The following is a 23,275-nucleotide window of genomic DNA, read 5'->3' on the forward strand; positions in this document are numbered from 1 at the left end:
AAAATTTAATTATGGCAATAAACTCTATTTCTCATAACAAATAAACAGAATAATGTCACATTGTGCATTGTTTGAATATGCAAAACACGGTTTTGAATAATAAAGAGATTTAGTAGCATCCTTTGAAAAAATATCCAAAGTCATAAAAAAAAATCGTAAAAGTCTTAGTTTTATTTTCAAAGGAAGTTTCGATGTTTTCATTGTTTTCCATTTTCACGGGACTAGGAAAAGAAAGGAATGTGGTAAGAATATGATCAGATCACAGTAATCATTCTTCTTATTCTCCCAAGTAAATCCAGCGTCCACACTTTTATCTTTTTCTGCTGTGGAAACTGTAATTCAGAGTGGCGGGCAAAATAACAACACTTTTTTCACCAAATCTCTTTGCCAGCAATGCAAGCAAGCAGCGTGCTTTGAGATTGACGCAACACCTTCACCATCATCGTCATCATTCTTCTCGGTTATGTAGCGTCCTTCGCGCGCAAAAGTTTCTCGTAATTGTGCAATCAGATCTGACTCGCTTTCTGACTGCAACAGCAGGTAATTAATTGATCTGATTCGTTTCCGCTTTTTTGCTTCTTCCCGGAACCTGATTGTTGGATTTTCCCAGCATGTAGGGCTCTTTTAATGATGGGAGATTCTCAAGTTTTAATTTTGATGGCTTTGTTTACGTGGGTTTTTTTGCTTGATTCTGTTGTCGTTGTTGTATTAGTGATGTGGTGTCGTTTGTTAAAGCGGTGGTCATTTGGGTTTGAACTTTTTAGTCGTTGGATTTGAAATCTGTGGAGGAATTGGAAAGGGAAATGAATCTGCTCCCGTTGCCATGCATGTTAATTGTGTGAGCTTTTATTGTTGTAATTTTGCCGATTTTGATGAGAACACGCCAAATTTATGAGCTTTGTATTTGGGCCGTTGGATTTAGCATTTATAAGCCCTTTTAGCAGTTGACTATCCTCTTTTCTGCGTTTCAGTGTATGAAAACCCCAGTTTAGCTGCCCAAAAGTGATAACAATTAAGAGCTTCTGGTTAGGTGTTGTAGTACTTGTATAATTTTTATGGCTGAAGTTAATAATTAGAATGTTGGAGATGTGACCCTGGAGCCCATGCTGTGTGCACAAAAGTTAAGGACACCTCCTTTGCAAGTTGCAACAGACAAAGGCCATTGCTATGTTTCCGATCATAATTTAGAAGTATGAGCATAAAAGCAATGAATTGTGTAAGATATAAATTGACTTTTCATGCCTGCTTTGTGTTAATGTGTGCCAGGAGTGGAGCGGTTCACATTTTGACCATGACATGCATACGTGCTAATAATCTATAAGCATGGTGCTGGTTACCTTTTGAAGAAATTATAAAGCATTACTCCGAAAATAATATAAATGTAGAACTTTAGCAATGATTATTCATTATCAACTTCATTTGCGCTTTGAGTGTTCAATGCATCTGCAGGACTATCGTGTGAAATCCACTAGTATTGTGGAAAATGATAAGTTCTAGCCTACGTTTCTTCCTTTTTTATTTGCTTAATAATGTCCTCTACCTTGGTGCCATGGTTGGAGTTGTCATCATGTGGCGTAAACGTCACAAGTTTGACTTGTCGCAAGACCTTTATTCCTGATGAAAGAAAAGGACCCATTCAGAGGATGTGATCCCTCCTAAAAACACAGTAATAGTGAGAGCTTCATTGCACAAAGCTGTGTCTTAATAGTCCTTTACAATTTATTAAAGAAAAGTAGAAATTATTTCTGTTTAGATACCCTTTCCATTGTCCCCCAAGATGTTGGTTTGCTTTTCTTACATTTTCACATTTTTTTCTAACTATTTTCATTTTGTTCTGCAGAACCATACCTATCGATCCTATAATACAATTGCACAAATTCAATGAAGGGTATAATTTCTCCTGTGCAAAATGCTATGCCATCTCCAACTTTTCTTTGGCGGTTCAAGGTCTGTATATCTTACACAGTATGCATAAGTTCAGTGGTTGAGATCACTCTGTTCAGGGGGATTTGTGTTTTCCTTTTGTAGAGGGACTGGGAAGGTCCTTTAAGCTGGAGTATTATTTTAATGTTTCATAGATTTGAAAGAAAGCTGACAAAATGTAATACTGATACATAATAATTAAGAACAAATGGGAAAAAGGAAACATGCATCACTTTTATGATATCTGTAGTAATGGCATTGCAAGCAAGTTTCTTTATATTTATCTAGCCTTTGTTCATATTAGACCTTCTTGGATCTCTCCAAGTTCAGCAGCGATATATAAAATGTTCTCTCCTTCTCACTCTTCAATTTATTTATCATGCTGGTGCTCATTGATATATGCACAGCATTCATTACAATTTCTGATTGTGGAAAATTTGCTGCAGTATGTTTTTTTTTGCAAACTTGTTCCTTACTATAATTTTTGTGTCATTCTGGTGTTCCTTGGTAATGTTAGAAGAATTAAATTTTGAAAATATATGATGAAATTCTTTTGTGCAGATTGTAATTTTAGGTTTGTGGAAGTGTTTGTCAGTTTAACTGTATTCCTATCATTATTGGATATCTTTCTTTAATTTCTCAGTTTTTTTTTTTTTACTTGTACTGTATATGAACTTCTGTTCATGTATGTATATATTTTTTCAGGTGACACTCTTTCTTATATGGGGCCTTACTTGCTGCAAGGTCGGAACCTGTCTTTCCACTTTTATATATATAAAATTGTCCATGGATGCCAATGAGCATGTACTGAGTAGGCCTCGTATAATTTCCTTACCAATTCCACGACTAATATTTGCCTTTTCCTGGTCTTACATCAGATTAGTTGGGATTCTGTCATGAGAATGGATGCAAATTTGAGAGATCTATTCTTATATGAAGCATTTTTGTATTACAATCCTCTTCTTCTTGTGGTGAGTTGGGGGTTTAATTTTCCTGTATATGTTTTACATTCTTCACAGTTTTTATGGAACTTTACTTGATGCTTTTGTTGTTTCTTCACTGTTATACAGACTATGATGGTTTGGCTTTGGGGAGTAAATTTGTGGGTATTTCTACAATCCACTGTAAGCTATACCAAGGTCTTTGATCTTGATCAAAACCACCTTACTCACAGAGAGATGTGGAAGGTAGTCAGGTTCTTTGCTCAGCCTTCATTTTAGAGAAAACATTATTCAATGCAAAGTGCAAACTTTGATGTTTTTCTTGATTCATGATTTTTAAAATCAAAATTTCAACCACATCGGTATGTGGTTCTTTGAAACACATACTGGTAATCAAAATTATGCACTTAAAAGCCAAATGAGCCTTTGTATGGGTTGTGAGCAGTAAAATATAAGACAGAATTTGTAAAGGGACAGTAGAAAAAGTCAAAGGTAGAGAGGGGAGAGAAAGAGGAAGTTGGTAGAAACACACTTTGCTCTAGGCATACAATTGAATTCATACTAAAGGGCAAGTGAATGTCTCCATTACAAAACAAAAATATTCCTCAGCATGGTTTGCATCTCAGAAAGAACAAACAGTCAACTTCTAACATTTCTGCAATAAGAAATGAATTAAATGTGGAGTTTACTAACATGAATAAATTGGATGTGAAGATAAATTGTTCTACAAATTAGCTTATACATAGAAGCCTTTTGCTTTTGCAGAGATGTAATTAGTTTATACCTCATATTTTCTTCTCCCTAAATGTTAATAGAGAAATTTGTGCAAAAACTGATTTTGTAGCCCAGTCTCTAACCCATGTTTCTGCACGAACTTTAATTGTTTTGTTAGGAGTGTAGCTTTTGGATGTTGTGTCAGTAAAATGGATTGCTACTGCTACTATGTGGATCCATTATCCATGTTTTATGTATTAACTTCAACTGTTACGATATTTTCAGTGTAGCACTTGGATGACAATCATTGTCCCTACTAGCATGACTGCTTACCTTTATCTCTATTCTCATGGGGAAGTATCGCTGGCTGCATCCCAACCAGTTTAGTATCTGTTTGTCTCTCCTCTCTCACCAATAGTTGAATGTGACTGCTTTGAATTTGATATTTATATGCTTGATTTGATCTACATTTTTTCATTATGTTAAACATATATGTAGTTGTAATTTTTCATGTTTGTGTGGAGTTGGAAGCTGATGTCTTAATTTTCTTTTTCCTAAGGCCGGGAGTAACTCTTTCTGCCAGGAAATGAATTGCTTCCTGTGATCCTTTCTATGAGAAGCATTTTGGCTAGCGTTTATTCTGATCATATACATGTATATTGTATTGCAGGTGCTTCTCTACATTCTTGTTGCAGTAATCTTCATCTTTCCCTTTGATATTTTCTATTTGTCCTCTCGATACTTCTTTTTGAGGACATTAGTTCGAATAGCTCTCCCTTTGCAGGTAAGATTTTTGACTGTCATGCTTGACTTGGAAGTTTGAGTGTTGGTCAGCATTTGGTTCCTTTTACAAAGCACCTGAAACATCCAATAGTTTTGTGTTTTTAGTTTATTGTTGTGAATTTACAAATCTGAGAACTACTGGTTTGATTCAATGGTTTAAATAATTTAAGCTGTTAATTTTACTAGTTTCTATAAGTTTGTTAGTTGGTTTTCTTATGTCTGACATTTATAAATTTTTTGACTTTTCTTACATATTTTCTTTCCTTCTTACAGCCAATTACATTTCCAGACTTTTTCGTGGCCGATATATTGACCTCCATGGCAAAAGTACAGTACATAGCTTAATAACTTATTTCTTGGTGCATTCTTCTATCTTGATGATCACCTTACCTATTTAATCATTTATTTGGAAAAAAGGGTTTGGTGCTGTTATATTTACCAATGTTTTTTATTATGTTAATGCTTATAATTATTGTTTTTCTAGTTGTTGCTCCTAATTATGCATTGCATACAGGTGTTTTCAGATTTAGAACGTTCAGTTTGCAGAATGGTAAACAGACAGGTATACGTTACCAAATTTTCTTTTTCTTTATATTGCTTGTAAGTTGTCGATCTCTATTTTAGTTCTTCTGTTCTTACCCTTACATTGCATGAACACTTCATTTTGGTCATTGATCTTCTATTATGTTTATAATCTTCTCATTTGCATTTAGATCCTTTGGATACAATTGGTGCCAAGCAGAGTGCTATGTGGTAGATTCAACAAAATTACCGTGTTATTTGATTCTTTTGTTTTAAAAACTGTTTTCTAAATCATACTACTCAGCTCTGCAAACAATTTCTCATCCAACAAGTATTAAATGTTGAAATTTAACTCCAAAACAGTGTTTTAGAAACTAAAACAGAAAGAGCTGGAAGATGTTTTCTCGTCCTCTTTTGTATTGTAGTGTTTAGAGGATAATCTTCTAGAAAACACAAACGTGCACAAGGGACAAACTTTCCAAAGTTTTCAGAGGACAAAAAATTTTAGAAGCCAGAAACTGTTTTTGAAAATAGTAAAGAAGAAGGGCGTATTCCATTCTCTCATCTTTTGGCTGTGCAAATTTACGTGTTTCCTTCCATATTTTTGTTATAGTGAACTTGAATACTCTATTTTGTACTTTTCATAATATGCAGGTCGCCACAATTGCTTGGCTTGAAGCTGATTCAGTTTGTGGTAGTCACTCAGTTGCGATACCAATGGCCCTCGTCCTTCCTTATATGTGGCGTTTATTGCAATGTCTGCGCCAGTACAGAGATACCAAAGAAAAAAATTGTCTCTTCAATGGTAATTGCTTTTGGTAACTTTCTCCCTTGCCTCCTGAAAGTGTAAGATGTCCCAGTTGAGTGGTTGTCATGATGGTGCAAACGCTCGTCATCTGAAGGCACAAAAATCAACTTTGTCTTGCTTATTTAGAATAAAGTCTGTGATGATTGCATTGTTCGATATCCTAGTATTCTAACACCATCTTGCATTTTGTTTTCCAGCTTTGAAATATTCAACAGCAGTCCCAGTCATTTTTCTTTCAGCCCTTAAATACCATGTTCTCCATGAGAAATGGGAAACTCTTTATCGGCCACTCTGGCTTCTCTCTAGTGTCATTAATTCCCTTTATTCATTTTACTGGGATATAACCAGAGATTGGGATTTAAGGTACCGAATCTATCATCTTTCCCGTTTATTTGATAATAACAGGCCTAACAATTTTCCCAGATGGAAATGTTACTTTTACCAAATTTAATTTTAAACCTTATGAATAATAAATGTACCAAAGGTTCGACTCAAGGTATACATAATGCAGCCATTGTTTGATTCCTCACTGCGACTGGTGCTTAAATTTAGTGTTCAATTGTACCTTCAACAGGGTCTTCCTATTTAGAATGATAGTCGAGGAAACAAAATATATGCACATGGATTCTATGGACTAGTTTTACGCTTCACTCTACTTTTTATGTCAAGTAACCACACTGATCTCACTTTATATTGACTTTTTTTTTTTTTTATCTTTTTCCCTTTGTCTGACAGTGGATTTTCTCGCATATTCAAGTTCAACAAATCAAGTACAGTCTCCAACATGTTATATGGTCGACAATGGGTAAGAAGCAGAAGCATCTTACCGTCTTAGAACACGATGCAAGACATTTTTCATTTGATCTAACAAATCTGGTTTCTAAGCTGCAGATATACTTCTGGGTGATTGGAAGCAACTTCGTTCTGCGCTGCTCATGGACATACAAATTATCTGCTCATCTCCGCCATAACTACCTGACAGTGTTTGCCATCACTCTTATGGAGATGTTACGTCGCTTCCAGTGGATATTTTTTAGAGTTGAAAACGAGTGGAACAAGATCACGCGATCTGGTGTTCAACTCACTGAAATTCCGAGAGAGGAGGAGAAATTGCTAGGTTCCAATATTCATGATGTATAGAAAATCTCAGTCAACCAATTTTTGCCAATATCTTCATATCAGCAACAGGTCTAATTCAATTTTTAAGCTAATATTAGTTCTAATCCCAAAAGCATTTTTCTTCATGTGTTCCTGGCCCACCAACATGAGGGAGTTTTCAATATGCACATGCATGGTTGTCTGAGAATAGTTAATTCCATTGCTAAAGCACCCCGGGCTCGGTCGTTCCTTCTGTAAGTTGTATCAATATGTTTTCTTCTGAAATGGGAATAGATTCTGTCACTGACTCAGCAGTTCAATGTAAGTGAAGAAGCAAGCCTACGGTTGCATGCATAATTGAAGAGATTCTTAAATGAATATGTTCACTTATACATGAAGAGCTGCAAGAAGTTGTACTTAAGAACAATGGTCGCCATAATGGATGTTGCATTCATTTTCCCTTTCTTTTTTGTCGTAGTTCTTTAAATAGATCAGCATTTGTAACGAGAATGGACACAAAATATATGTTTATTTGCTACACTCAATCAAATCAGGATACACTTCTAGTACAAAGAAGACTTAAACACAATTTTCATTTTTCTTTTGTTCCATAAAAAATTTCGGTGCTTTCATTTAAAGTTAGAGATATTTGATCTTCCTATTGTTAAAAATCTGAAATTATGGTGTAACAGAAGCCACTGACAACAAAATAATAATAGTATGTATTGGATAAGATTGTTATGAAGAATATAATGAATCTGCTTACAATTATAGTGTGTTCCATAAAGGATTTACAGAAACTGAGATCTCAATCCACTAAAAGATGTAAATTTCACAGCTATCAACCAGGACCAAGGTGACTGCAGCCAGGATCACAATCTGATTTAATAAACAAAAGAGATTCAGAATGAGAAAATACATGAAGCATAGAGAGAAGATAAACAGAGGAATTTCCAGATTGAAACATACAACACACAAAAGTTTAGAATATGTAGTCCTTTAGAAATGCATTATCTCTCTTACGTCTCATCTTTTTCCTGTGTTCTTCTATATACGGATCACATGTCATGTGATATTGTGATGCAATGCAACTAATTTTCCCTCCACCTCCATCTCAACATTTTTTATACTTTCATATTTCTTACACTTTTCTTCAACATCAACAATCTTCAATTCTGTCAACATTTCTTTTTCTTTTTGTGTATTTCGATTGATTAATTTATTTTGAGATGGTGTCTTAAATAGTGTTAGAATTAGAGTTTAATTGAAGAAAAATAGTATAAATGAAACATTTAAGGATAATTTTTTTGGCAATCATGTTATTGGTATGAAGTATATAGTGACTTTGCTAATGACTTGTGTATTATGGAACTTGTAATTTTGGTGAAATTTTCCTTCCAATTGGATTATTTTTTTCATCCACAAGGTTTGAACGAAAATTGAATTTTTTTTTAAATAGGTGAAGTAAATATTTCTATTTTGAAATGGAAGGACCAAAATTATAAATGAAATATAACAGGAGATTAAAAGTATACTAAAGTCTGAAAAAAAAGGTTGCATCTAAGTTTGAGGTGTTGAGTGTAGTAGGCTCAGGAATGAAATACGAATAGGTAAATGGATCTCACAGAAATAGCCAGAGCAATTAATTGTAACAGTGCAACATTTTTTTTTATCGAATTAAAGGGTTTAATGATGAGTTTTTTTTTTTCAATATAAATTCATATCAAAACTTGAGAAGAAATTACATTATCCACATCTACACTTCTTTTTTTTAGTGTCTTTTTTTTTTTTAATTTTTCCCGGTTAATCACTATTTTTTAATTTAAGAAGGGTTTAATTTCTATTAAGATAAAGAGACTAATCAGAATAAAAAACCCACTTCAAATCCTCCTTTCTGCAACTAAAATATCATGTTAAAACTAAAACCTGATACAAATTTGTATGTTAAAACTAAAACCTGTGACAACTACCGCGTCTTCAATTCAACCACGTAATGCAAAAGATTTTCTACTTTCGGATTATGACTGATATAAATGATATCAAATGCTCTGTTATGTTCTGTATGTACTATGTTGTGTTCTGCAAATACTCTGTTTTATTCTATTTTCTTCCACACAACCTCCAATGTCTCCTCCACCATGTTGAAGGCCACCATCCTTTTCACTTCCCTTCCTTTCCTCACCCTCTCCACTCGCTTCTTCTCTCGTACTCGCAAACCCCTCCCCAACCCTTCCACCTTCGACGACGCCGTTTCCTTCTTCCACCGCATGCTCCATCTCCATCCCACACCCCGAATCGTCTCTTTCAACAGGATTCTCTCATCAGTCATGAAGACCAAACGCTACTCCACCGTCGTTTTCCTCTGTTCCCAGTTAGACTCAAAGGGCATCCCCAAACCCTCCCTCGTCACTCTCAGCATCTTCATAAACTCCCTTTCACACTTGGGCCAAATGGGCCTCGCGTTCTCTGTCATGGGGAAAATCATCAAAAGGGGTTTTGAAGTCGACCCATTAACGCTCACTACCCTTATGAAGGGGTTGTGCCTCAAAGGTAGGACCTTTGAGGCACTGGACTTGCATGACCATGCTGTGTCCAAAGGGTTCTCCTTTGATGAAGTTTGTTATGGCACTTTGATCAATGGGTTGTGCAAAGTGGGCAAAACAAAGGGTGCCATTGAGTTGCTGAGGAAAATGGAGAGGGTTGGAATTAAGCCTAATTTGATAATGTATAATATGGTTGTTGATGGTTTGTGCAAAGAGGGACTTGTTACTGAAGCTTGTGGGTTGTGTTCTGAGATGGTTGGCAAAGGAATTTGTCTTGATATTTTCACTTACAATTCTCTTATTCATGGTATGTGTGGGGCTGGTCGGTTTCAGGGGGCGGCTAGGTTGTTGAATGAGATGGTAATGCAAGAGAACAGAGACATTTGGCCGGATGTTTATACCTTTAATATATTGGTTGATGGGTTGTGTAAGTTGGGGATGGTCACGGAGGCGAGGAATGTGTTTGGTGTGATGATTAAGAGAGGGTTGGAACCTGATGTTGTTAGTTACAATGCTTTGACGAATGGTTTTTGTTTGAAGGGTTGTGTGAATAAGGCCAAAGAGGTGTTTGATAGAATGGTTGAAAGAGGTACATCACCGAATGTTGTTAGCTATTGTACCTTGATTAATGGGTATTGTAAGGTTAAGATGGTCGATGAGGCCATGAGGCTGTTAATAGAGATGCATAAGAGGAATTTGGTTCCAGATACAGCGACATATAATTGCCTTTTTGATGGTTTGTCGAAATCTGGGAGAGCCTTGTTTGAGTGGGATCCGGTAGAGGTGATGCGTGTGAGTGGTCAAGCACCGGATTTGATCACTTACAATGTGTTGTTAGATGATTATCTCAAACGCCACTGTCTTGATAAGGCGAAGGCGCTTCAGCACATTGTTGATATGGGAATTTCTCCAAATATTCGTACGTATAACATACTTATAGATGGTCTTTGCAAACGTGGAAGATTAGACGCAGCTAAAGAGATTTTTCAACTTTCTTCTGTGAAAGGCTGTGGTCCAAATATCCGGACTTATAATATTATGATCAATGGGCTCTGTAGAGAGGGATTGTTTGATGAAGCAGAGGCCTTACTTTTGGAAATGATAGATAATGGTTGCCCTCCTAATGCTGTAACTTTTGATCCCTTAGTTCGTGCTCTACTAGCAAAATAATTGGAATTGTTAGGACCATCAAGATTTTTTATGATACAAACAGCTGCTGGGAGCTTTGTCTCTAGAAAAAGGATATGACAAGGTTAGATACTTCAGTGCTTACTAATGTTATTTTGATACTGTTCACAGCAGAACACATATATTAGAACGAAGTAAAAGAAAGAAACAAGCATCCGTGTCATGATAACTGTTGTAATGGCATTGCTAGCAAGTTTCTTTATATATATCTGGTCTTTGTTCATTGTAGACTTAATTATGTTATTTTATCTTGGGTCTCTCCAACTTCAGCAGCCTATATATAATACTTTCTCCTCCACACTATGCAATTTATATATATCATGCTGGTGCTTATTGATATTCGCACAGCTTTCATTATAATTTGTGGGAAATCTACCGCTGTATGTTTTTGTCTGTAAACTTGTATGTTATTGTAATTTTTGTTTTATTCTAATGCTCCTCTTTGGTAATGCTAGAGAATTAAATTTTAAAAATATACGAAGATTTATTTTGTCTGATTGTAATTTTATGTTTATGGAAGTCCCTGTCAGTTTAACTGTATTCTTATCATAATTGAACATCTTTAATTTCTGTTTTTTGTTTTACTTGAACTGCCTATGAACTTCTGCCCACGTATGTATACATTTTTTCAGGTGACATTGTTTTTTATATGGGGCCTTACCTGCTTCAAGGTTAGAACCTGTCTTTTCACTTTTATAATATCTATAGTAGTCCAATGAGCATCTATCGAGAAGACCTCTTATAATTTCCTTACCTGTTCCATACGTAACATTTGCCTTTTCCTGGTCGTACATCAGATTACTCCGGATTCTGTAACGAGAATGGATGCAAATTTGCATGATCTGTTTATATATGAAGCATTTTTGTATTAATATCTTCTCCTTCTAGTGGTGAGTTGGGGGTTTAATTCTCCTGTATATGTTTTACATTGTTCACAATTTTTATGGAACTTTTCTTGATGGTTTTTGTTGTTACTTCACTGAATACAGACTATGATGGTTTGGCTTTGGGGTGTAAATATGTGGTTATTTCTACGATCCACTGTCAGCTATGCCAAGGTCTTTGATCTTGATCAAAACCACCTTACATACAAAGAGACATGGAAGATAGTCAGGTTCTTTGCTCAGCCTTCATTTTAGAGAAAGCATTATTCAATGCAAAGTGGAAAGTCAGTCATTATTTTTAAAATCAATATTTCAACCATAAGTTTGTCTTTATCTGGTTCTTTTAAACTTACTGGTAATCAAAGTAATAAGTGCTTATACACTTAAAAGCCAAGTTAGCCTTTGTATGGGTTGTCAATAGTAAAATATAGAACAGTATTTGTAGCGGGACAGTAGAAGGACTCAAAGTTAGAGAGGGGAGAGAAAGAGGATGTTGTTAGAAACACACTTTGCTCTAGGCGTACAATTGCATTCATACTAATTTGCAAGTTAATATCTCCATTCCAAATCAATAATATTCCCCCAGCAATCCAGCATTTGTTAGCATGTCAGATAGAATAAACAGTCAACTATGTCTAACATATCAGAAACCCCCCACAAGATGATGCATCGGTATTTCTTGTGCCCATCATTTGAATGGAAAACCCTGCTGCCAAGACCTTTTAGGTGAACTATGCATTCTGCAAGTTAATCTTCATATTTTAGGAAGGGTTTGCAAAGTATATTCAGTTTCTCTTATAAGTGCATCTTAATATCCATCTGCTTTATTATGTTTTATTGTACTTACTGATTATACCATCCTAGTCACAATAGAGATATGGAGCCTTTTTCGTGAAAAAGTATATAAGACATGAACTTACCTTTTAATTCATATGAATTAAATATGGACTTTATTAACGTGGATAAATTGAATGTGAAGTTATGTTGTTCTACAATTTAGTTTATATATACACAACTTTTTGCTTTTGGAGAAGCCTATTTAATTTTGACTTCATATTGTCTTCTCCCTAATTGTTTATTGTGAAATTTATCCAAACAAATTTACTCCTAGCCCCACCTCTCCAACCCGGGTTTCTGCATCAACTCTACTGTCTCAATTTTTCAACAGCATTTTACTTCCAAGAAAGCTTATGAAAAAGCTATTGCTGATTTTATCTGAAACGGTTCTTCCTGAAACCCCTTTCAAGTTTCAAATGATAGTATATGATTTTAATCCTTTTTCAAAATTATTCCCAAAGAAGTAATCAAAATTTGGGCACAACAGATTATTTGTTTAAGCTGGTGCTACATTGCTCATGTGACAAAACCAATTGGTAGTGAGTATGTCTCCTTATAAGGGAATTTATACATGTATCTATTGGAATAATTTGTTCACATTTTCTTCTATTATAATCAGGTATAAATGTTGTGTTTGATGTCAACCCAAGATCCAAGGGTTGGTCTCTACACATTCCTTGATCAGTTTAATCGGGGTATATATACAAATAATTTGTTGTGTTGCATGTTTTTCTGATATATTTTTTATCTGTAAAATCCATACTTGAATTGATCAAGATCTGTAATTTTTCTACATGGGGCCATTCATCTTTTAGTGTTTGTTGAATTGGTTCTTGGATCATTCTACCATGGTTAGTGTTTCGGTTGAATTGGTCCGAGGGTCGGTTGTCCTTCCTTACTCTGCTCTCTTTTGATCTTCAATCCTCTCCGAGAACGCGATCCACTCCAATGGGTTGTTGACCTACAGAAGACACTCTGACGCTCAAGTCAGATATGTTTCATAAAGAGGTCTATATTTTATTAGGATAAAAAAGGATCATTGTACCTGGACATCAGTTGTCTACTTATAAGGCTTGTGATAACCACGTCCATTGATTAACCATTAGTGTAATATATTTTAGGTAATCAAACCTAATAATTAATCATTAATGCCAAATATTTGTAGAGCATAAGACAATCTGACCTATTAGTATCTGCTTAATGACAATAAATTTCGATCGATATACTTCATATAGTACATAAGCCCCCTAAGTCCGAGCAAGCTCTTTATTAAAAGAGGTGTGTAGGGATTATTATGAGCTTTAAAAGAGGTCGCTCACGTTGTATCGAGGGAGTCTATCTTCGATGCTTTAAGTCTTTATTGCTCTATGTACCGAGCGGCGAACTCTAGGAGTTCTCTTTGGATCTGTTTCTTAGACTGAACAAAAAATGCTAAGAGTTCTCTTTGAAAATTTTTTCTCTGCAAGAGATTTTCACTACAAAAAAATATGCTTTTAAATAAAGTAAACGCTTCAATATTTATTTTTATAATGAAAAAGCATTGGAACCTGACAAAGCTGAGCCAGTTGAGTAGTTGACTGATAAGAGTTCTTTTTCGAATTTCCTGCGTTGAGCGGGGATTTCTGAAGCCATTTTTTTGACTTCCCCCAAGCGGCTTGAGGCAGGAGTCATTTTTCTTACTTCCTACGTTGAGCGGGGATTTCTGAAGTCATTTTTCTGACTTCCCCCGAGCGGCTTGAGGCAAGAGTCATTTTTCTGACTTCCTGCGTTGAGCGGGGATTTCTGAAGCCATTTTTCTGACTTCCCCCGAGCGGTCCTGAGGTAGGAGTCATTTTTCTGACTTCCTGCGTTAAGCGGGGATTTCTGAAGACATTTTTCTAACTTTCCCCCGAGCGGCTTGAGGCAGAAGTCATTTTTCTGACTTCCTGTGTTGAGTGGGGATTTTTGAAGCCATTTTTCTGACTTCCCTCCGAGCGGCTTGAGGCAAGAGTCATTTTTCTGACTTCCTACGTTGAGCGGGGATTTCTGAAGCCATTTTTCTGACTTCCCCCAAGCGGCATGAGGTAGGAGTCATTTTTCTAACTTCCTACATTGAGTGGGGATTTCTGAAGCCATTTTTCTGACTTCCCCCCGAGCGGTCCTGAGACAGGAGTCATTTTTTTGACTTCCTGCGTTGAGCGGAGATTTCTGAAGCCATTTTTCTGACTTCCCCCCGAGCGGCTTGAGGCAGGAGTCATTTTTCTGACTTCTTGCGTTGAACGGAGATTTTTGAAGCCATTTTTCTGACTTCCCCTCGAGCGGCTTGAGGCAAGAGTCATTTTTCTGACTTCTTACGTTGAGCGGGGATTTCTGGAGCCATTTTTCTGACTTCCCCCAAGCGGCTTGAGGTAGGAGTCATTTTTCTGACTTCCTGCGTTGAGCGGGGATTTCTAAAGCCATTTTTCTGACTTCCCCCGAGCGGTCCTGAGGCAAGAGTCATTTTTCTGACTTCCTGCGTTGAGCGGAGATTTCTGAAGTCATTTTTCTGACTTCCCCTGTGCGGCCATTTTAACCTGACCAAGTTGAGGTCTGAACCGTCCTGCACATAATATTTTATAATTTAAAATTAAGAGTTGTTAGAACCTGACAAGGTTGAACACAACTCTAAACCATCCTGTGCATAATATTTTATAATTTAAAATTAAGAGTCGGTAGAACCTAACATGGTTAAACGCAGCTCTGAAGCATCCTGTGCATAATATTTTATAATTTAAAATTAAGAGTTGGTAGAACCTGACAAGGTTGAAAGCCGCTCTAAACCATCCTGTGCATAATATTTTATAATTTAAAATTAAGAGTTGGTAGAACCTGACAAGGTTGAAGACAGCTCTAAACCTGCATAATATTTTATAATTTAAAATTAAGAGTCGTTAGAATCTGACAAGGTTGAACGCAGCTTTGAACCATCTTGTACATAATATTTTATAATTTAAAATTAAGAGTTGGTAAAACTTGATAAGGTTGAACGCAGCTATAAACCATCATGTGCATAATATTTTATAATTTAAAATTAAGAGTTGGTAAAACCTGACAAGGTTGAACGCAGCTCTCCTGTGCATAATATTTTATAATTTAAAATTAAGAGTCGTTAGAACCTGACAAGGTATAAACGCAGTTCTGAACCATTTGAGCATAATATTTCATAATTTAAAATTAATGAACGCAACTCTGAACCATCATGTGCATAATATTTTATAATTTTTATAATTTAAAATTAAGAGTGGTTAGAACCTTACAAGGTTGAACGCAACTCTAAATTATCCTGTACATAATATTTTATAATTTAAAATTAAGAGTTGGTAAAACCTGACAAGGTCTGTGCATAATATTTTTACTCACAAAAATATGAGTAAACAAATATAATTTGGAAATTATAATGAAAACTAGAACATGTCAAGGTTGGATGTATGTCAAGGTTGGATGTAGGCTGAACGTTCCTGAAAGTTCTTAAAACAAAAGACATGCCTTTAGGAATTATTACGAAATTTTTTACTCTTGTTGCAAAACCTGGTGTTGATCCGAAGTAGCGATGTCGAGATCGAGCGCGCGTCTGATTCTTTGTGGCAGCATGAGGATGACGCTTGGGCCACGGGCGCCAAAATGTTTCGGTTGAATTGGTCCGAGGGTCGGTCGTCCTTTCTTACTCTGCTCTCTTTTGATCTTCAATCTCTTCGAGAACATGATCCACTCCAATGGGTTGTTGACCTGCAGAAGACACTCCGACGCTCAAGTCAGATATGTTTCATAAATAGGTCTATATTTTATTAGGATAGAAAATGATCATTGTACCTGGACATCAGTTGTCTACTTATAAGGCTTGTGACAGTCACGTTCATTGATTAACCATTAGTGCAATATATTTTAGATAATCAAACCCAATTAAGACAATCTGACCTATTAGTACTTGCTTAATGACAATCAATTCCGATCGGTATACTTCATATAGTACAGTTAGACTTAGATAGACTGCTCCAACAACTGATACAATGTAGCTTAAATGTCGGAAAAACAGTATACATGCATGTTTCAAATTAAATTTGTAAATTTGTTGATATTGAAATGGTTTATTTGGTGTTGTTTATTGCATGAAAAAGTTGCCAAAGGAGTAGTGTTACTAAGAATTTGTTATATTCTTTGTTAACCATTCATGAACAATGGACTAAGAATTATCTAGTTAATATATTATGTATATGTGTATATCGCGTAGTTTAAATATACGGGATGAATCATATAAAATGATGGAGAAATTATGAGAATGTCAGGTAGTAAAGAAATGAGATGACTTAAATGGAGAAAAACATTGGAGTTATTTGTGGGTGTGTGCGAATAAATTGTGGAGTGTAGGAAGTAAATGCCTAGCGTGAGCCACTTTAAAGAATAGATCTAAACAACTTCTTTTTGCACCTCCATAAATTTCCCTTTGCGTTCCATATAAAAGGGATTCATTTTTATCTTTTCTAAATTGTGTAATTCGAAAGTTATTTTTTATTTTCAGATTACACGTCTCAAAAGCTAACCATGACTTTTTATTGTGTATTTCTAAAAATTGAAAAAAGTTAAGAAAAAAAAGAAGGATTTCTAGAAGACAAAAAATAGAAAGAAAAAAAAATGAGTTTTTTTTATAAATTAAAATCAATCAATGTACAAGTTAAATTAAAATCAATTCATGTACAAGTTAATTTTTTTATATATAGAAACTATGAGAGTTTTTAAAATTTAGCTTATTAAATTTGAACTTATGAAAACTATTTTGTTTTTCTCTTAAAGTGGAAGTTCGTTTGAACAAGCACATGAAAGATTACATTTTGTTTTTGTCGTATTAGGTGCCGACAATTCTCTCAGTTTCCCTTTCTTTTTCTTTAATTGTGTGACACTTGTTTGTTTGGTAAGAGTCTGCACTCTTCTTCCACTATGCTCTTTTTTTATTTTTTATTTTTTACATAATAAAGCATTAAATTAAGCATTTATGAAAATAATTATAACAAGTAATTCATTTGATTATAGTTATGATTCTATATTTGTTCTTATTCTAGATTCATGTTTGTCAAAGAAAAGGACAACACACCCGTTACCTCTTACCACACTAATCATAAAGAATATTCCAATATCAAGATTATGCTCCTCCATCGACATTAAAATATTCAAAATTATTAAATGTATTTTTCAATTGCTGACCGAAAGAACATGTCGCTAACCAAAAAGCCGATAAAATATTCAAAATTGTTAAATTGTGATTTATAGTATGGAGTATTGGAACTCATTAGAAAAATAAGATATTTTAGTTTCTTTAATAGTTTAAATATAGTAAATTAAGATACCGGATAATGAGAAATTTTAAAAAGTTTTTGCATTATTATGCAAGTGTTAGTTGATTTAGGGTTTAGGGTTAAATCATTCATGCAACGAAGTTGAAGTTGATATACTAGAAATATTAAATGGATCAAGTGTTATTATTTGAAGTGATATACTTAATATATAGTTTTTAAAAGGCATTAGTTATATTAAATTATCTTGATTTCATGAAGTTAAGGTTTGTAGACCAAAAATGCTCGGAATCAATGATATGTATGTTGTAAAATGGTGTGGAATGCCATTGTTAATTAAAAGGATTGTATGAGATCATTTATAAACATTATTTTGATAGGATAATATTAAATTGTTAACTTACTTTTCTTGTGATTTTATATATTTTCTTTTGCTAAAATCATCCTTAATATTAAAACAAATTTTAATGAAAATGATTAAGAACTGAATTTTAAATTCATCTCAATTCTATAAAAATAATTTATAAAATAATATATATATATAATATTTGATCTTATTTTTAGTCTATATAATTTTTTTGAAAAAGATCAAATAACAACTCCATATTTTAGTTGAATGAAGCCATTTAAGAAACTAAATTCTTTCACACCAAATTAAGATAGAATATTTTTTTTTAAAAGACTCATTTTTCATTTCTCTTCTCATAATTTCATCTTCACCAAACGATTAAGCTTTGAATACCTACTACTATATTTGTATTGAATCCTCTCAATTTCCCACCTAAATTGTCTCTCCTAAAGACATTCTTAATAGTAATTAATAGCAATTTTTTTGGTGTTATCTATGAACCCTAAAATCGAAACTTATTTTTTACGATTACCACTGTCGTAGCCAATTGGCTCTCTTATTCTAGTCTACTCATTGTGGAAGAGACACCACTCCACTTCATCTTCTTTTTCACACAAAAATTATATATATATATATGACAAAGCTTAGTTGGTGGGGGCTACTATATATAAAACGTTTAAACACACACTTATAAGTATAATGGGATCATGTCACGATCATAAGCACTTCAAATATCCTCTTTACATATGTGCAAAATTAGCACATTCAACTTCGCCACAAAATTCTTATTAGTGTAATCATGTTAATGGAATCACTTTTTTTCCCTTAATGTAATTCTTATAGTTTTGGATAGTAATATCTAAAAACTTGTACTTTTTTATTTATTGAATTTATGGTATTATTTATGCAAACGCGTTTAAAATATACTGATTTTAATATATTAAAATTTTTTATTATATATTTTAAGACATGGAACTAAATATATTTTGAAAAACTAAAGATAAATATAAATCTAGACTGATAAAAGTTATTTAAAGTAGTGATTTTGTATGAATTAATGATGTGATCATTCTGAAATTTCTCGACCAAAACCGAAAGCACTCAAACGAAATGGTGACCACCACATTTGCAAGTCAACATTCCACCATTCACAGTCCAAGTTCTAATATAATATCTTTCATCAAGCATGCTATAGATTTCAGTAATCATTAATTTTTGTACCAAATACTTATCGTAGCATTCTTTCTCTATTTCTATTTATATCTTTGTTAACACAAAACTATACTAAAATACTATATAAATACATTTTCTTGTGTCGACATACTACTACTCTCCTAGTCACCTTCCATTATGTTTTAAAGATAATCGACAGTACCATAGTTTTGTCCCTCTCCATCTTGTAATGATTTTCCATTAGTGATACTTGTGGTTCTACTTCATCCACATTAATTAACACAAACTTGTTTAAATGAATGTTGAGGAGTCTAATGTGACTCCTATAATAATCCAAATATTACAAACTCTTGTTTTATTTACCTCAATTTTCGTTATCTATTATTCCACTAAACCACAATCATAGCACTTCTAATTAGTTGGAAATTGCATTCTTCTTTGCAACTTATTCACACAAGCAATATATAATTGCAATATATATAATTGGGATTCTAGAAACAAATTTTTTATTTATGGCTATCTCTACATTCATATGAAGATGAAGATGACCTCATGGGTAACCTTCCAATTTATTCTGCGTAAAATTTATAAATAGTAATAATTAAAATAAAAGTTTGTTCTTGTTTTATTAAAAATATCTATAATAACTGTTAGAAATATTATATCTTTTATCTTTATCTTTTATCTTTCAATTAGTTTGTTATTATTTCTTATTTGTATTTTGGGCTTAGCCCATATTTTTTTAATTATAAATAGAAAATCCTATGTGTGTTTAATACAAGGGAGATTAATCCCATATATAATTTTCACTACATTTAACAATAACAAAAACATTATTTTACAACCATAATCTTTATTGAAAAGAAAAAAATATTAGACTAAAAGTTTGTCCCAAACATTTTTTAATGTTGACTTTTCTCTCTAGTGTTATGCAATTTTGTAGATATTTATATGATTATTTGGTCATCGTAGGTGGAGACCATGAGTATAAATGTAAAGGTAAGTTAACAAAACAACATGAAACCTTAATCTTGAAAATAAATTCTAAAAGTGTTTAAAATCTCAAAACATTTGAATAGTCCTTAGAAAATTTAGATAATGAAAAACACCCTATATATGAATGATTTTTAAAACACAACAAAACATTAAATTTTAGAGTTCTCAGTCCATAGACATAAGTTTTCTGCCATTGACACTTAAGGACCAAGTAAAAATAAAGTTATCTTACATCAACCCTCTGACTTTGACACTCCAAAGACCATCTACAAACAAGCACACTCAAAAACATAATTCATAGAGTTCTCTCCCTGACACATCACTCATCTGACTTTGACACTCCGGAGATCATTTATAAACAATCACACCCAAACATAGTTCATAAATTTATCTATCCAACTTCGCCACTTTAAGAACCTTCACAAATAATCACAATTTAATACTAGTAATCATATCTACACACAAAATAAAGAAAACAACAAACAAAGTCAACAAACAACAAAGTTAGCATCCCTTACAACCCAAGACACTCTCACAATATCTAATAATATTTTTTTTCTAACTAAATATATCATAAATGATGGAATTTTCAAAATTCCAAATCCCCAATCCTCTTCGGGTATTGGCCATCCTGTTCCTCACCTCATTTCCAACAAATTTCACTTTTTGAGTGTCTCCATTTAAGGTCTGTAACAAAAGTTATGACTATTTAAAGTTTTTGTTGAGAAAAAAATGCACAATCAATGAAGAACTTCACCTTTTTTACCTCCAAGAATCACCCTACCAATAGAGAAATAAGATTAACACATGAATATAACGTGAAAAGTCCAAATTTGAAGAAAAACCATAATCGTTACCTAAAAATAACCAGAGAATAATATTATGTTAAAATTTGTACAACACAAACTGTCATGCCCCCTACACCCACACTCTCCAAAACCAAAATTTAACTCAAACCTCACACTACTTTACTCGAAGAGTATAAAAGAAGTCAAATACAAGCTTAAAGTGTTTTTGACTGTGGCATAAAATATCATGACAACTTTAAATATATGACCAATACATATATGAACACTCTACATTTGAATACAACCTAATAAAAGTTTCCACACAAAAATTGAGTAAGAAAAAATTTTCTAACTATTTTTAATGAATTTTATAAATTCGATATCTTGTGGATTAAACTAAAACAGTCATAATGGGAAAATAATGAGAAAAACTAACCTCAATGAAAATGCAACCTTACAGACACACAACAATGACTATCAAGCACATGTTTATGTTGAGTTAAGTGTTTATATTTGTACAATAAAGAAAATAAATGAAAAAATAGCACATTAGGATTTTTTTAATCAAATCGACGTCTAATATTAAAAATCAGACATAAAAATTGGTTTTTGTGGTGTAAACTTACGTTTGACTCCTGAGTTAAACGTAAAAACCAATTTTTATGTGTGATGCTTATAAATCAAATGTAAATTTTAACAATTTAATTACAAAAATATCACTGTTTCATATATAACAGAAGTTAAACCTAGATAAAAAACATAGTAAAAATATTTTACGTTAAGATTAAGTAAAATTTAAAATTCACTTTTTCAAATATATATGTTCTGAAAATAAAGATTTGATAAATCTAAATATAATGTTTTAGTTTATATTTTTGTGGTAGACCAGTTATGGAACCACAATTAAGCTACAAATTTAAAGAAAGAGACACAAATAACCCAAAAGTTTAAAACAGCAATTTTTTAGAAAATTCGCTTATTATTTTTTTTGTAAGACATTTAATTATTACAACCCATTAATATTTGTGCTGTTTCCCAAAATATTTATTTATTAAATAGTTATATATATAATTTCACCACTCGTGTATAATATAACAAAAAAAAAAAACTTGGGATGATATTACATCTTTATTTTGTGCATTTCCAATTTTATAATAAGAAGGGCAATGTTATTCAATTATAAGAAAGAAATTAACTGTTTTTTCTTATCTTCATGTAGATATAGTAGTTTTTTCCATTTAATGGAAATATTTTTCTATTATTCTCACCTGTGATTTTTCTCTTAGTAGATTTTTTAGGTTAAAATACTGTTTGTCAATTTAAATTTTTTAAACTAATTTTAGTCGAAATATACTTTAAAAAAATAGAAGTTTTTGAATATAGTATTAACAAACTTTAATATAATTTTTTTTAATATTCTATACCAGTGGCTGAAATTTATATATAAGTTGTATTAATAATAATTTTTGACTTATTGACTGTGTGAACTTTTTAACTTAAAAAATACATAGAAATTAAAAATTAAAATATGATAAGAAGAAAACTGGACATATAAGTTAATGATTTAATTATTTTTATTCTTTGACTGTCTTAACTTTTTGCATTAAAAAGAATTAGATTCAAAGTATTATAATTGAAAATTTATGATGTAAAAGTCATACTAATATATAGTATTATTTTTTTTTTCTGATTCAGTGTTTTAAAATTTTGGCCTAAGTGAAAGAATTAAATTGAGGAAATTTGGGTTATAAAAGGTGTTCCACTTTGTCTCTTTTGTAGAACCTATCATCTCTGATAGATCACCAAAACTCACTCACTCTCTCTTTCATATTTCTCTCTCTCTCTCTAAGTGATGGCTTTGAATCCAAGAAAAGCATCAAGTTCAAAAGCCATGGTTGATGCAGCATCATGGTTCTGTGCATGTCTTCTCGTGACCCTCATACTGCTGTGCTTATTCAGTGACAGTTCTGCTCTTCGGGAGGATGATGAAGGGAAGCTGAGGGGTAAACAAGTGTTGTCGAAGCCTTGTGATGAAATCTATGTGGTCGGAGAAGGAGAGACACTTCACACAATCAGTGACAAATGTGGTGACCCCTTCATAGTGGAAAAAAACCCTCACATCCATGACCCTGATGATGTCTTCCCAGGCCTTGTTATCAAGATCACACCCTCACACAACAACTGAAATTTCAATTCTTACACATCTATCTATATATATATATATATATGCATGTATGTATCTACTTTCTTTCATATATATACAACAAGGAAAAGAAAAAGAATCCCTTATTGGCACCTTCATAATGTTTTTATTGTAGTTTTGGTTAGCTTGTTGTATGTACTGACTGTGCTTAATAGGAAGAAAATGTCTTATATATACATATATATACTAGTATATATACATATATATACTAGCTTGTCTGTA

At 33.1% G+C, this 23,275-nt stretch overlaps 3 protein-coding genes across 4 annotated transcripts; all 3 read left to right on the forward strand.

Annotated features, from left to right (window-relative positions):
• Window positions 1-312: 312 nt before the first annotated feature.
• On the forward strand, window positions 313-7,365 carry LOC148199097 (uncharacterized). 2 transcript variants are annotated; one of them, XM_088113987.1, is made up of 13 exons: window positions 313-540; window positions 1,841-1,947; window positions 2,629-2,667; window positions 2,802-2,894; window positions 2,994-3,110; window positions 3,864-3,959; window positions 4,249-4,362; window positions 4,635-4,688; window positions 4,876-4,923; window positions 5,538-5,688; window positions 5,889-6,054; window positions 6,427-6,496; window positions 6,583-7,365. In XM_088113987.1, the coding sequence occupies exons 2-13, from the start codon at window positions 1,882-1,884 to the stop codon at window positions 6,829-6,831; spliced, it is 1,263 nt and encodes a 420-aa protein (XP_087970113.1). In that variant the 5' UTR covers window positions 313-540; window positions 1,841-1,881; the 3' UTR covers window positions 6,832-7,365. The 2 variants fall into 2 exon arrangements, with proteins under 2 accessions (XP_087970113.1, XP_087970114.1); XM_088113988.1 differs by lacking the exon at window positions 313-540 and adding an exon at window positions 608-1,672.
• A 1,435-nt stretch (window positions 7,366-8,800) lies between these two features.
• LOC124844126 (uncharacterized) lies at window positions 8,801-11,392 on the forward strand. The gene is made up of 3 exons (XM_088114044.1): window positions 8,801-10,584; window positions 11,153-11,191; window positions 11,318-11,392. The coding sequence occupies exon 1, from the start codon at window positions 8,823-8,825 to the stop codon at window positions 10,500-10,502; it is 1,680 nt and encodes a 559-aa protein (XP_087970170.1). The 5' UTR covers window positions 8,801-8,822; the 3' UTR covers window positions 10,503-10,584; window positions 11,153-11,191; window positions 11,318-11,392.
• An 11,241-nt stretch (window positions 11,393-22,633) lies between these two features.
• Window positions 22,634-23,275, forward strand: LOC124844125 (uncharacterized). Its single transcript, XM_088114225.1, has one exon. It carries the CDS (start codon window positions 22,703-22,705, stop codon window positions 23,033-23,035), a length of 333 nt encoding a protein of 110 aa, XP_087970351.1. The 5' UTR covers window positions 22,634-22,702; the 3' UTR covers window positions 23,036-23,275.

Source organism: Vigna umbellata, chromosome 4 (genome assembly GCF_029865625.1).
Source record: "Vigna umbellata cultivar VRB3 chromosome 4, Vumbellata_1.0, whole genome shotgun sequence".
NCBI classification, from domain to species: Eukaryota; Viridiplantae; Streptophyta; class Magnoliopsida; order Fabales; family Fabaceae; genus Vigna; species Vigna umbellata.

Coding starts and splice junctions, on each gene's coding strand:
- LOC148199097 (XM_088113987.1), top strand. CDS start 1,882: ATGAAGGGTATAATTTCTCCTGTGCAAAATGCTATGCCATCTCCAACT. Junction 2,895..2,993: donor ACAATCCTCTTCTTCTTGTG/GTGAGTTGGGGG, acceptor ACTGTTATACAG/ACTATGATGGTTTGGCTTTG. Junction 3,111..3,863: donor CTCACAGAGAGATGTGGAAG/GTAGTCAGGTTC, acceptor CGATATTTTCAG/TGTAGCACTTGGATGACAAT.
- LOC124844126 (XM_088114044.1), top strand. CDS start 8,823: ATGATATCAAATGCTCTGTTATGTTCTGTATGTACTATGTTGTGTTCT.
- LOC124844125 (XM_088114225.1), top strand. CDS start 22,703: ATGGCTTTGAATCCAAGAAAAGCATCAAGTTCAAAAGCCATGGTTGAT.